Here is a 14418-nt window from a genome sequence, read left to right as displayed (position 1 = left end):
TGTGAACAGTTACAATGATTGGATAGATGTGATTGGAAATCAACAAAAAATTTAGACCAAAGCACACAGCACTGATTTCTCCAGCACAGAGATTATTTTTGGAATCCAGTAAATTCTGAAATTCATAGCTGCAGTGTTCTAATGTGCAAATCTGGCAGTTGAAAAATAATCTGTAATTGCTTATAGAATCGGTACTGAAATTCATAAATATTCACTGTATGAGCCAACTACTACTAAGTATTTTTGTTTGGTACAAACTCATTAGTAAACGTTGGGATTTTGTGGCCTTAAAAGCATTGGGTTTGGTTTCCTGAAAGAACAAAAAATGTCAAGAAGACACTTTAGTAATTTTAAGAGATATATGTTTGCTCTACTAAACGAATCAAATGCTGGCAAAAATTCTGTTTTTCTCCCCTTCCTTATGTATATGATTTGGTAATGATACTGTATTAACATAAACTACTCACACATTACATACTGCACATATGATCTTCCTTCAAGGATTTGTACAGCCATTTTATTTGTATATATTGTTTTTTCATATATGTTTTTTTTTATTTTATTGTATGCTTTGTTCTTGCTATGGTGTTTTTATCTTCTCTTCTATTTGTTCTGTTGACTATTGTTACAATGCCTAAAAGAAAAACAATTTGGTGAAGGACTTATTTAATGGGGACATTTGGAATTTCCCTCAGTATGTATCTATAGAACACGAAATACATTGAAATATACCCAATGGGTTAGCTGTCCTGGACATAAGATCATTTGTTCTATCAATTTGAACTATGTTGCTGGCATTATTGTGTCATGTAAAAGTGTTAAACAAAATGATGGATAAGGGAAAAAGTGAACAGTTTGTGTCTTTACATATACACTTAGATTTTACTAATATATTACTAAGGAAAACAATTAAAAAAGGACAGGTAAACCTACATTTGTTAGGCTGTTAGCATCTTCTTAATGCTACACTAGCACTTCTATATATCTATAGCTGTGAGAAAATATTGAATCATAAAGAATATAAATTCAATGATACAAGAAAACGTGAACAGCAGGTATGCTGACATGAATATTGCTAAGTAAAGTTCCTTAATACATGTATTCATGATGGCTATACTCTAGTAAACCATACAGATCCTTGATTGGCACCAAATGGTGACATTTGCTTTAGATACAGTTCTCCTTTACCTCTTCCACAAAATGATAATCATTTCATGCATTTATATGATGACATTTGATACACAGAGGACTATAAGGAGAATGTTACTGTTCTACAACCAATGCATTGTAGCTATACTTGGACTGCAAAAGTAATTACAAAACTGTCAGTCCTGTATTGTCAATAACGGCTATCTAACATTCTCAATCTACATTGTAAATAGTGTCAATATGAAAAAGATGACTTCTTAACATATCTCCCAGATAGAAAGGAGATATTGTAGATTTATTCCTATGTCTCATATATTATTTTAGACCACAAAAGATTTAGTTCAGGGTGTCAAGCAAATAAGGCAAATATTTTAAGCATGTTTATTTAGGTAAGATGAGAACACTGCTTTAGAGTGTATATGAGAAGAAAGAAGAAACTACTGGCTTTGGGGTGAACTGCATTTTTGGCTCTCATGGATTCAATCTTACATAGTGGGAATCTGTGTACCATGTTCATGAATAGTCATTAATGCATGTGGCAGTATCTATCTTCAAAGAAAATGCTTTTCAACATATAATGAAAGGAAAAATGTAACATTTATCTATTTAACTATGTATTTAATGTCAGCATATTTAGGGAACATATACCTGTTCAGTGAATAGGGTTAATAGTGTCAGTGATGGTGAGTGAAGAAGAGCATTTTAGAAGTGTGGGGTGGTTGCAGGTCAGTGCAGTGGCAGAAGGAAATGACATGTTCCTACTAAAATTTAAACATAAATCATTATATACGTTATATATTATTTGACTATTTACCATTATATATTAATGATTACTAATATTGATGGGAAGCATATGAAAAACAGATCATCTGCAGTTTTTAATTTTTTTTTTTATTTAGATTAGAATACAATTTAGATTCTGACCCTAGTTGATCTAAATTTTTGATTTGGAATATCAGTGATCACTCCAGAAAAAGTCAAATTCTTATTAGGAGTGATATCCCATCCATGCAGGACTTAAGGGTGCCTGGAAGCCAGGGAGGATTTACCTGGTTGGCATACTTCCAACTGTGAGATTTTCTGCAATCTCTGCGCCCACGGACTAGCATTTCTAGACCCCCTTATAGAGTGACTCATGGCATAGCATCCATCTATGAAATCCTTTTAACGGAACTCCGGACAACCACGCCCCACTTTTTTAAATACTGGGATTGAGAATTAGAATGTAGGTTGGTCCTGGCTCTATGTTGCATATCTGGAGTGCTTGCCCGCCTATTGCTACATTGTGGAATAGGATATTTGCGGTTTACAATAGGATTATGGATGATGACCTATCCCCACACCCATGCATTACCTGGCTCTAATAAAGCTATAAAACAAGGTCTTCTGCCCCACTTTGTAGTGGCGGGCCAAAGGATAATTGCTTGTCACTCGGGTTCTTCTGCAGCCTCTACCATGGAGGAATAGATTACAGAAATGGATAGTATACTGAGCTTTCAATATCAAATACTCCAGGAGGAGACCGAGCCTCAACATAACATGGGGTGGGATATATGGTAAATAACCTTGGTAAACTTCTATAAGGATATATTATACATAAAATGTACTCAGCCCTGATATCCCACAAAACTCCCTAAGTATCCTGTTGTGGGGGTCATTATTTAAAGTTTGCATATACACATAGAGTGTTTATTGGAACAACACAGGCTATTTATGTGGCTAAAACATCAATAAAACAACTAATGGTATGAAACATTCGCCATCCACTTTGTATTAAAGCAGAACTAAACCATTACATTAAGAATTGTGACCAGGAAAGTCCTTTATTGCAGAAAGGACAGGTGATGTCCCTTCTGCAATAAAATATTCTTACCTGCCTGATTACAACTCTTAATACACTCACCTATCCCGTTTCATTGTGGGAGCTGCCATCTTTACCCAGCCCTTTTAAGTGCTGTTTGTTTTTCTGGATTCCTAATGCGAAATATTATAATTCCTGAGCATACGCAGCTTATTTTTTATTTTTTGATAGCGACAAGAAAGCCTGATCCCAAATTTTTATTGCAGAACTTACTACTGCACTACTACTACTACTACACAAGGCCCTCACTATTCACTTTGTATAAAACATTCGCTATCCACTTTGTGTAGCAGCATTTCCTTTGTACTTTTTATAGGCATTTTTTTTTCTTTTGTAAAAGGTATTCCTTGTCAACTATGTATAAAGCATTATCTAGCCTCTGTTTAAAGGCATTCACTATCTACTTTGTATTAAGAATTGTCCATGCTCTATTTGCAGAAATTCACTATCCTTTCTGTTTAAGGCATCTGTTTTGATTGTGATGTCCCTTCTGCAATAAAATATTCTTACCTGCCTGATTACAACTCTTAATACACTCACCTATCCCGTTTCATTGTGGGAGCTGCCATCTTTACCCAGCCCTTTTAAGTGCTGTTTGTTTTTCTGGATTCCTAATGCGAAATATTATAATTCCTGAGCATACGCAGCTTATTTTTTATTTTTTGATAGCAGACAAGAAAGCCTGATCCCAAATTTTTATTGCAGAACTTACTACTGCACTACTACTACTACACAAGGCCCTCACTATTCACTTTGTATAAAACATTCGCTATCCACTTTGTGTAGCAGCATTTCCTTTGTACTTTTTATAGGCATTTTTTTTTCTTTTGTAAAAGGTATTCCTTGTCAACTATGTATAAAGCATTATCTAGCCTCTGTTTAAAGGCATTCACTATCTACTTTGTATTAAGAATTGTCCATGCTCTATTTGCAGAAATTCACTATCCTTTCTGTTTAAGGCATCTGTTTTGATTCTTTGAAATAAATAAACAGATCAACGTAAGGGGATTGGTACTTTGTCACAGAAAGACTGTTATATTTAATGTACAGCGCTGCGTAATATGTTGGCACTATATAAATCCTGTTTAATAATATTTGGTAAGAAATGCACAGTCAAGTTAAAATTTAAGCACAGTATAAAAATAAATCTTATTTTGTGTTAACCTGCTCATCATCTCCTCCATTATTTGTCTTCCTAAGCAATCATAAGTATTAAAACCTCTCACAGCATTTGGTTTGAAGTATTAGGACTGTTCTTTGTTCAATTCACCAAGCTATAGCAATTGTTATTTGCCTTAATGTTTGTTGTTTCAGCAATGACAGCTGAAAATGGCGGTCATATTCCTAAAAGTGACGAACATTATGGTAAATAACACGTGTTATAGCTTGATAAATTGAGCCAAGCGCCTTGTTTTTTCAAAAGTGACGGGGGCCCAGCGGCCCTTGTCTCGGGTACACTAATGGCTCAGAGCCGCTTTGTAATTGCTAAGCAATAAGCTTTCTGCATAGATTCTTTATTGGCTGTAATGAACAATAGAATTGCAAAATCTGGAGTATTATTGCAGGACATCTAAGTTGATCAGAAAATGATTACCGTAAAAGCTTTAAAAGCATGTTTTTCTGAATTGTGGGTAATGCTAGAATTCCTGACATACACTAGAGTTTGGCTGATGGTTTCACATTCAGTCTGTACAATACAATATTATTTCTGTTGCATGCTTTCACTGTGACAAGCAGCATTTTTTTCAATTTGAAAAATTACTAAGAGGGCTACCCATTTTTTTCAGCAACAGGGAACCTAGAAGTCTCTGTTTGTAATCATAAACTTGTAGTGTTCTCACAGAGTTATATTGATTTTTTTAGTTGATATTTGCTCTTACCTGACCGGCAAGCAATGTCCACATCTTTTTCAAAGTCTGTCTGTTATTGAAAGAAACAAAAACAAACAGTTATACATATTTATCAGCAGGACAGATTTTTTATTATCATCTCAAAAAAACATTGTTTGTTGAAAAACATGAAGCAACAATGATATATAGTTTGGGTGGACTATAAAATGCTTTTTATTCACTATAGTTTATACTTCCTATCATAACTTTGCTCATTTGAGCTTTTAAAAAATGTTATGGTTCCCAATTGATATACTTATATATTCTGAACAAGTAGCAAATTCATTTTGAAATAAGCCCTCATTTAACTGTGTAGCCACAGGCTCATGGTGCCTAGCGTCTGTCTCGCAGGCCTTGGTATTAAGCCTGTCATATTTTAGTCATGTTCTACTGTGTACTAAATCCTATTGTGAGGCCTACTGTGCGCTTGATCTCTGTGCAAGCCCTGCTGTGTTCTGGACCTCAGTGCAGGGCCTGTTGTACTCTGGACTTCACTGCAGGTCTTAGAGCTCAGGGTTTTTTTTAATATTTGTACAGGAGCTGCAGCCAGGACAGCCTATGTAAATGTCAGAAAAGGCTCCAGCCTGTTAATTCAGGAGGATAACAGATAGGAACACGCGTCTTTATAAGCAAACCCTGCAAATAAACAACATCTCCTTTAGCCATGTTTTCCTTCCAGCTAAGCTATCTCAGAATTTGTACCCGAGTTGGACTCCTTCCCTGGCACACAGTTGCAGCCTCTAGGAATTGTTGGTATCAGTGGGTATGTTTATCTTCAGACACATTTAATAATCCATTCATAAATGCTTAACAATTGTTGTCTAATATTTAGTGTACTTTATTATGTTGACCACCACTGCTAAAAGTATTGTGGAGAAACTTACTTTTACAACAGAGGCATTAAACCTCACTTAAACCCCATTTCAAAATCTTTGTGAATTCAATCTAAGAGGATTTTTTGAGAAATATTTGCTTACTATAAAACCATTAAAACAATGGTTAAAGTTTATTTTAAAGATCTTTTATAGCTTGGTAAATATCTAAATAGTTTACAAGTCCTCAGTCTTGGCACAAGTGCTTATTGATGTGGCAAAAAGCCATTGTAGAGCTATTGATTCAATATTCACCCTGTAAAAGGGAACACATAGCACCTTACAGCTGATCAATATGGGAACAGTTTTGATTCAAAATGGATATATGATAAGACTGCCAATGAACTGAGATGAACTGCCAATGCAGGTCAGCAAATCCCTATTTACTTCCATAAAGTAGTGAATATGACAGCTCAGACGCTGCTTTTACCCTACTTACCATTTTTTCTGACACAGCATGTCCTATTTGGCTGCATATGAATTGCAGCCTTTAGTTGTCAAATGCTGCATTTTCCATTGAAATATACACATTTGAGTGATGCTGTGTTTGAATGGAAATATCTAAATCTAAAAAAAAACACTAACAATATAAATTTTAAAGTTTCTTTTTCATAGTATTTAAAGACACAAAAATCATGACCAATACAGCTGATTTCCACATGTCTCCTTTTATTTCAGACTAATATTAATTCCACCTAGAGATAGTTACACTACTTTTCTTTTTTTTTTTTACAGACAAGAAGAAAGCAAGGTAAAAAAATTCAGTTTTCAGAACATTTCTGTTTCATATCTGACACTTTTTACTATAAAGTAACAATATAATCTAAATCTTCAGCACGTAATGTCATACTGGCCATTATATTCAGCTACGTCTGGTGGGTTCTGATCATTTGGACGACCTTAGAATGAGTAATATATGAGTGCCTGAATTCAGCACCTGTTCAAAGATGTCCTGAACTCTTAAGAGTATTCTATACTTAAGGTTTGAATTGATCGTAGTCTGTTAAAGGAATTGTTGAGCTCTTGTTTTCAAACATACTCCTTGCCTGCCTGTTATGCTAACCCTCATTCCTTTATACTTTAAATAAATAATCTAAAACTTTTATCAACATTTGACCTGGGTCAGTGTATTTAAAATGCATTGATCAACATAACAACCAAGCAACAAGCATTTTCAATCCAGCATCCAGATTTCTGCTATGATAAAGTGTACTTTACTGCAGAAGCCGGAGAGTGATGCATTGGGCCTGATTTATTAAAGCTCTCCAAGGCTGGAGAGGATAAACTTTTATCAGTGAAGCTGGGTGATCCAGCAAACCTAGAATGGATTTCTTAAACGTTAATGTTTTTTTTAAAATCAGGCCCATTATGATGGACTGCCATTAGTGAACATGAACAGCAACATTGCACTGATGTCGCAACCATTGCAATGACAATCCAGAATACAAAAGACATATGGATTGCTCCTGCTACTATGTAAAATTTTCAGTATGTTTTCCTAATATTTTTTTTATTGGAAACAATACACAATAAAATAGGATCCTTTGGTGTTTGCATTGAAAATCATGTTGTATGATGGTACATTCTGTTAGGTTTTAAATATCAATTGGAAAATGCATAACTATAATTACAGCCAAAAAAAGTTATCTACAGATAACAACGAGCAGGAGATTTATAGCAAACCAAGCTTATCCACACCAACTCGATGCATGCCAAATATTACCAGTTCACCCAATATGAAATATAATGCAATACACAGTTCTATAAATGTGCAGTGTCAACATTACTATACTGGCTGCATTTGCATTTTACACATCCAAATAAGGACTTATTTTAAGCCAAATACGGTAAACTACTTCATAATAAAACAACTAATGTGCTACATCTACAAAATTAAGAATTATGTGCTAGTAGTGGGTCCAAAGGACCATTTCACCTCTATCTGGCAATCCACAAAAAAATAAAAAATCTGACCTGCTAAATAGTTTGCAGGGATGAATTTGCTGTTTTTTCCATGAAGTGAATCCTAACAGATTAGCTCATCATTAGTAACAAGCTCATGACATTTTTATTACAAATAATATAACAGCTTATAATAAACTGAATACCTTGGAATATGACAATATTTGTCTGTTGATAAATGCAAGGGTGGTGGCAAGCGGGAGGTATTAAGTATGCTGCAGCATAGAACCCCAACTGTGACACATAAGATGAATATTAGTAATCAAGTCTACCCACCGTACAGAAAATACTTATTAAATCTCTGAGCTACTAGCCAAGGTACTTTATCTGTCTGATTTTAATTACACTGCAAATAAAGTCTGCATTCATATTCCACTAGTAGCCATTGTTCAGGCTCTTGTGTTAGCTATAAATTGACTTGTCTTATTTTTTAATAATTTTAGAGCTCAAAGAATTCCACAAGCACTTCTCTCCAATATATAAATATTGACAGGAGAACACAAATAAATGGTACATTGGCATTAAATACTAAAGCTCTTGCAGTACAATCGGATTCAAGTAGCTTTTGGATGAATATTTCAAGTCTGCCACTGGAGGTTGCACTGAGCAGCAGAGAATGAAAATATTCCTGTGCTTGCCGCATTAAAGCATATACTGTATCTGTAAAAGAGCAATGTCACTTTCGCATGCTGGCTTTTATGTTTAAACTAGATAATTCAATTGAAAGCAATCCCTACCGCAGCAAGGCACATAATGTTTGAAACCCTGTGTTAAAATACATTCACACATTTAATTTGAACAACTTCACTTTTCCTAATAAAATACCCAACCGTATGTATTCTTTGAAATATGAGCTTAGGTCTGAAAAATAATTCTGCCTACTAATTATTACACGTATTTTAATTATGATGTATCATGATTATTGTAAATTTACAGCAAACAGAAAAATATGACTAATTTTACAATATTGGGCTGATTTACTGAAGGAGTTATTTATTCGAGTGAAAAGCAATTTATTATGTACTTTGAATATCCAATGTTCTATTGTAATAAATAAACAGGAATTTGCTTTTCACATAACTAAACAAATAGAGTGACTATTCACACAGTTTATAATTTGTAATATTTGGTATGCAGTTTTATATTTGCCAGGCATTATACATTGATTAGGTTTTATAAATGCTTAACTTCCTGACATGTAAAACACTGTTGCATATTTTGGTGACCAATTTTCTTTTAATGAAGAAGTACATAATATAAACCTATTCCATACTTTGCACCTTAATGTGTTGATTGAGATGGTTACCATATAATTAAACTCTGATGTAGTCACTATGCATTGTGCCACATTTAGATTTTCCTTCTGGTTATTGCACTTTCCATCTGGTTATTGTCTAGTACATAAAAAATTACATGGGAACACATACCATATATGCCAGCTTGGTATGGTTTGTAGATACTGTGTGGTGAGTAATTTGTGTGAAAACTTCATCTGTGCATTGGTTCGTATGATAATAATTTTTGCAGACAACTAAGGAATGAGGTTTAATCCTTTGTTGGGTTTGAATCAATCTTCATTCATTTACTGTTCAATATTTTCACAAACTTGTTTGTAAATTTGAGTGGGTAAACTGTATTGGACTTTACATAGTGCTACAATTCTGGGAAATTCGGTATGGCAGGGTACAAGTTACGGTGTAACCTTTCTCTCTCTGGGGTCACAGTTGAAACCTTGAAACCTTTTTGAAATATTTTACGTTAAAGAAAATTCAGACATAGGGCATGGGTGGTCAATAGAAGGCGAGTAGCAGCAAACATGTTTTCCTCTTCATATTTACACCAAGCCCTGTGTCTTCTCTCAACATTAGGGGCCCCAAAATTGAGGGACAGGACCTGTTCCCACATTATGTCCCTCAAATTGGATTATAATGGAATCTTGAAGCCCCCTTTTATAAAGGGGATGTAAATAGAGCCCCTTCACCCAGGTGAATAAGTATGTTGGTACAATAGTACATGCAAAAAGACATGTTAAAAAAATTAAATTTCTGAAGTTAAACACAACACTTACCATTTAAAAAAACACTTTATATCCTCAGAATTAAATCCAGCATTGATCACATCATTCAGAAATGTAAATCTATGTCAATTACAACGAACGATGAATGACAAACAACTATTTAAGATGTCACATTAGTGTCGCTAAATGACAAATCTCTGGCGCTAGGCTAATAGCCCAGGGAATTTTTAAAGCTATTTCTGCAAAATCCATCATTAACATATTCAGCTAGCCATGCAAATCACATAGGCTATTTTAATGTGGGGTCTATTAATCGGTCTGTAGTTATCACTGTTCAATTTCTTTGTTCACTTTTGCATCCTATTCTTTCAGTATTTTTCACCTCCAGTCTATCTACGTAGTTTCTTGTATTGTATTTTAGCCTCTCTTTTCCTAATTTACAAATCACATGACAAAAACAATCAAGGAGAATTGATTCCTGTATTTACAAAGTACTTGATGCTATGTTCAAGTGAAACCTAACTATTCTTTTTGTACAAAAGATTTCTGTAAAGGCACTCCAATTTATTTCTATTCTTCTTTTCATGAATCATTTTTTGCTTTGTTATTTTGTTCCTGGGTTTGGATAATAGGTTTTTGCCTCCTAATGAAGTGTGTGACACTTATTCCCAGAACTGCATAGACTGTAAGTGACATTTAATAAACCAGCATTACAGTGACATTTTATAATTACTCTAATATACTGCTCTCAAGAAGTTGTGAAGTAAATCATTTTCAGCAGAAAAAAATATAATTTGCATAACTCATCCAGTATATTGAAGGTGCTGTGTTTACAAGAGATAAGGGCTTATTAGTATCCACTGTTATCTTCTATTTTATATTACACACATTGCTCATTTCAGGTAGTTAAAGGGGATTTCCAAAAACTGGAAATTACTTATTGGAGTCCTTCCACTGGGTAACATGTTGGGATTCCTACCTTTCACAGCTTCTTTTTTTTGGGAAAAAAAGCAATGTTAGGTATATAACTTGAAACAGAACACAAACAAAATGAATGGGTTAAAAACAGACAGCCCAATAAAAGGTAGAATATCGAAACCAGCATTTATTGCAATATTTACCTTCAAACCAGAGATTTCCCCACTAAATTTTGTAACTAGATTTTCGGCATCATTTACCCCAAATTTCTCTGAAGGAGTATATATCTAAGGCTATATAGATTTCTGTCTTTTCTGATTGTTTCCAGTAACAGGAAAATGAATGATTGGTGAACACAGGCACCCCACATGTATAGGAAAGCACAGTGGTCATCACTGTTTGATCATTAATCTGCCAGGACAGATTGGTGGACAGTTTAATACGGTAGATTTTCAGTTGAGATGATCATAATCCTAAGCAATGGAGACTTCACCACATGGACATGTAGTGTATGTAGAACATAGCCTAGGAGGGGTGGGGACTATTGGGTTAATATATGCCTGTTAAAAGAAAGACAGTGCTAAAATGTAGTCCAAGGCCTGGTAAAGAGAATTTTTTTTTCTTTTTCAGATTTGCAGTCTAAATCAACTAGTTAGTTGCTCCTGGGCAAATAGCAAACTGCTAGTATATACATATATGCAAGAGCCACAAACTGCACCAAAAGGTAATGCGTTTGCAGTGGTGGAGTTCTTCCTCAACCATGCCACAATCCAACTCACACACAAGCTCATGTAAATATGCATGTACAAAAATCTACTATGTGTGTAAAGCAGTAACAGCTAACTCTTGGGGTTGTCAGCTAATTTTTGGTAAATGTTAGATTCAGTGCTATCAGGGCAATTCATAAAGGAATAAATGATAAAATATTATTTACTTTTACTAAAAAATGACATTTAAACAATTATTAGATTCAGGGATAATGCCAGTTGAATTATATGCTAAATTTTGTCCAAGATGTGCTCAATTCCACTCCTTATGAGCCACCCTACAGGTCAGAAGAGCTGGGCATGACAATAGGACCAAAAATGCAATATAATACAGTGTTTTTTTTTTCTCTATTGACTGATTAATGCATATTTTTAAATTATTCATTTTATTTATACAGTTATGGGTTGGGGAGAGATTCAAGAATACTTGTAATCCTTACTGATAAATCAGGCACAGAATCTCAGTTTTTTTGGAACAGAGAGTAACATAACAACTCCAGCATTAAAGCATGGTGATGTTTCAAGTGTTATCAAGCTCTTTTCAAGTCACTAGTACTTAATATACACTAGCCAGTAATATTTATTATATGTACATGGCATTTGTACTCCTGGCTTGAAAATTAGTCTGACAAAACTTGAAACACTAACATGCTTTAAAGATGGAGTATTTATGATGCACTCCTGTTCCATAATATTAAGAGTTTGGTATAGGAGTGTCTTTGAAAATGGGCTCGCTGTAAGTGATGCAACTGGTGAACTTAAAAACAAATCTTTGTAATTCATGACAACCTAAATAAACACCAAACATATTTAGTGAGTTGGCAACAGATTGCCTTTCAACCAAAAAGCCCTTTGGTTACATATACATTATACTATACTACTCCTTCACCTCTCTTTAAAGTAGATATATTTAGCCTCATTATAAACATGTTTTGCTACATCCCTAATAAACACAGGACAGCACACAAACCAAGATCATTTCTGGAGAGATAATATGTTCATTCACATGGTCATTTAACGTGATAATCCACTGCAGACAAAACATGTTCATAATGCCTGTCCTAATAAATCCTAATTACTACAAATGCGGAAGCTATAATGCGATAGTATTAGTTCTCTGCAGCTGAATCTATTTTATTTTTGTGTACATTGTATTTGTTCTTTATAGTTTCACTAACGGTATATTTAAGGTTGAATGACACCACTTTTTGGGGGACACTATTTCCCCTTTAAACTTTGATCAAGTACTAATGTATGGATAGAGTTATCACACTCGTACTCACCACTCCCAAATACTAGCTATACAAATTGGTATATATGGGAGGTTAGGCATCACTGAAGAAGGAAGACAACTATTATTTTTTTTTTTTTTATTCAGTTTTAAAAAATGGACAAACTGAAACCCAGTAGGACTTTCACCAGAATATGAAAGCAGACTGGTTTTGTGTTTTTACTGATCTCAGATAAAACTTGCTGACAGTCATATGTTATTTTTTTTCTTTCTTTTTGTTATTTTTGGAAATTTTATTGCATTACAACCAAATAAACAAATTGAAACTTTATGTTTATAAAACAAAGGAAAGTTTCAGGAACTATATGATTCATTGAAACAATGACAAGTGCCTCTGGCAAACAGACTATTTTGGGACACTAACTGTAAAATAGGGACAGAAATTGTCAGCAATTTTCTTTTGAATTAATAACAAGCACATTTTTTAGTCTGGCACTAAAGAGAAACATACAAATACAACTACACAGGAGACAAGCAGAGAACCGAAAAACAAATGCAAAAGGCAAGAAAACAAGGTAGAGTAATTTATATATTATACTAAATTGAAAGCAGATTCCAGAAAAATAAAAACACTAATTTGAGGTTCCAGTAAATATTTATATAATATGTACCTTACAATAAATAGGAATATTGGGATTTACTGTGATATTTCATGGGCATGTTAATACAAATCCACAGGGTGTGCTGTGTAACTTACAAAAATCTATTGTCTTTTTAAGCTCCTGGGAAAGCTGGATATGGATGAGACAGCTATACCTTAACTTTTTATGGCTGGCTGGTTAGAACACTAACAATAACTAATGCCATAAATAAATAACAACATGAGTATCAAATTCAAACAAAAGTGGCCATGCAGTGACAATATTCCTAGTGTAAGTTGGACTAATAAAATACAGCTAAAGGCTCTTGGATGGCACTCCAAACAAATATCAGGCACAGTCACTGTGTAATGCACATTATATATAAGTAAACGAAATATCCAAATAATTAAATCAATTATAATCAAAAAAGCACAGTTGCATTTATTATGTGCCTCTGCATATATTTTTTTATTGGTAAGTAATAGTTTTACAGGATTCACAGGAACACAAAACTATTTTTACAGAAGGGACTAAAAAGTTTTGTCTGTCTTAACAAATCCATCTTGTCAACATTTTTAGAAAATAAGACTTAAACTCTACTTAAGGAGAAATGTCTAAGTATAGTAATTTTAATAATGCTTAAGACTGTCTTTTAGCTTTAGCTGTCAATTAGCTTTTGTATAGTGTGATGTTTCAGGGTTTTTTAATGCAGATAAAGTTTATTTATTGTGGGTAGTGTGAGAAGGGTTAGACTTACACTTTGACACAAAGGATGTTCTTCGAAAAATAATGAGAAACAATATCCCCTAAACATTTTCTCCAGTGGCCATGGAAGAGGAACTAATGGAGATTTTCATAGCCAGTGAAACAGAAAGTTTAACCCTCCTTATCACCAAAACAAAAAAAAAAAACACTTTAGGCTAAAGTCTTACCGCTATTATTTCTGAATTGCAGACATAAAAAGAAGATAACTCTTGAACTAAATGAAAACCAAAACCATATTAATCTCCGGAGTGGTTCTCTATTACAAGCAACTAAAAATGTTAACCCTTTTAAAAAACAACATGTAATGGTCTTATTACCACACAAATTTTTAATAAATGGCTAACAC

The 14418-nt window shown here is 34.0% G+C and overlaps 1 protein-coding gene across 5 annotated transcripts in view; it reads right to left on the bottom strand.

The window, feature by feature from the left end:
- The window catches only part of ADGRB3 (adhesion G protein-coupled receptor B3), a 510634-nt gene that overhangs the window by 21619 nt on the left and 474597 nt on the right, over positions 1-14418 (bottom strand). For all 5 annotated transcript variants that reach the window (XM_072408480.1, XM_072408481.1, XM_072408479.1 and 2 more), the window contains one exon: positions 4891-4930. In XM_072408480.1, the coding sequence (XP_072264581.1) occupies positions 4891-4930 (40 nt within the window). The remainder of the gene's footprint in view (positions 1-4890; positions 4931-14418) is intronic.

This window comes from Pyxicephalus adspersus, chromosome 4 (genome assembly GCF_032062135.1).
Source record: "Pyxicephalus adspersus chromosome 4, UCB_Pads_2.0, whole genome shotgun sequence".
In the NCBI taxonomy this organism is placed as follows: domain Eukaryota; kingdom Metazoa; phylum Chordata; class Amphibia; order Anura; family Pyxicephalidae; genus Pyxicephalus; species Pyxicephalus adspersus.
Note: the sequence above shows the minus strand (reverse complement) of the source record. Positions and strands in the feature narration are given on the sequence as shown.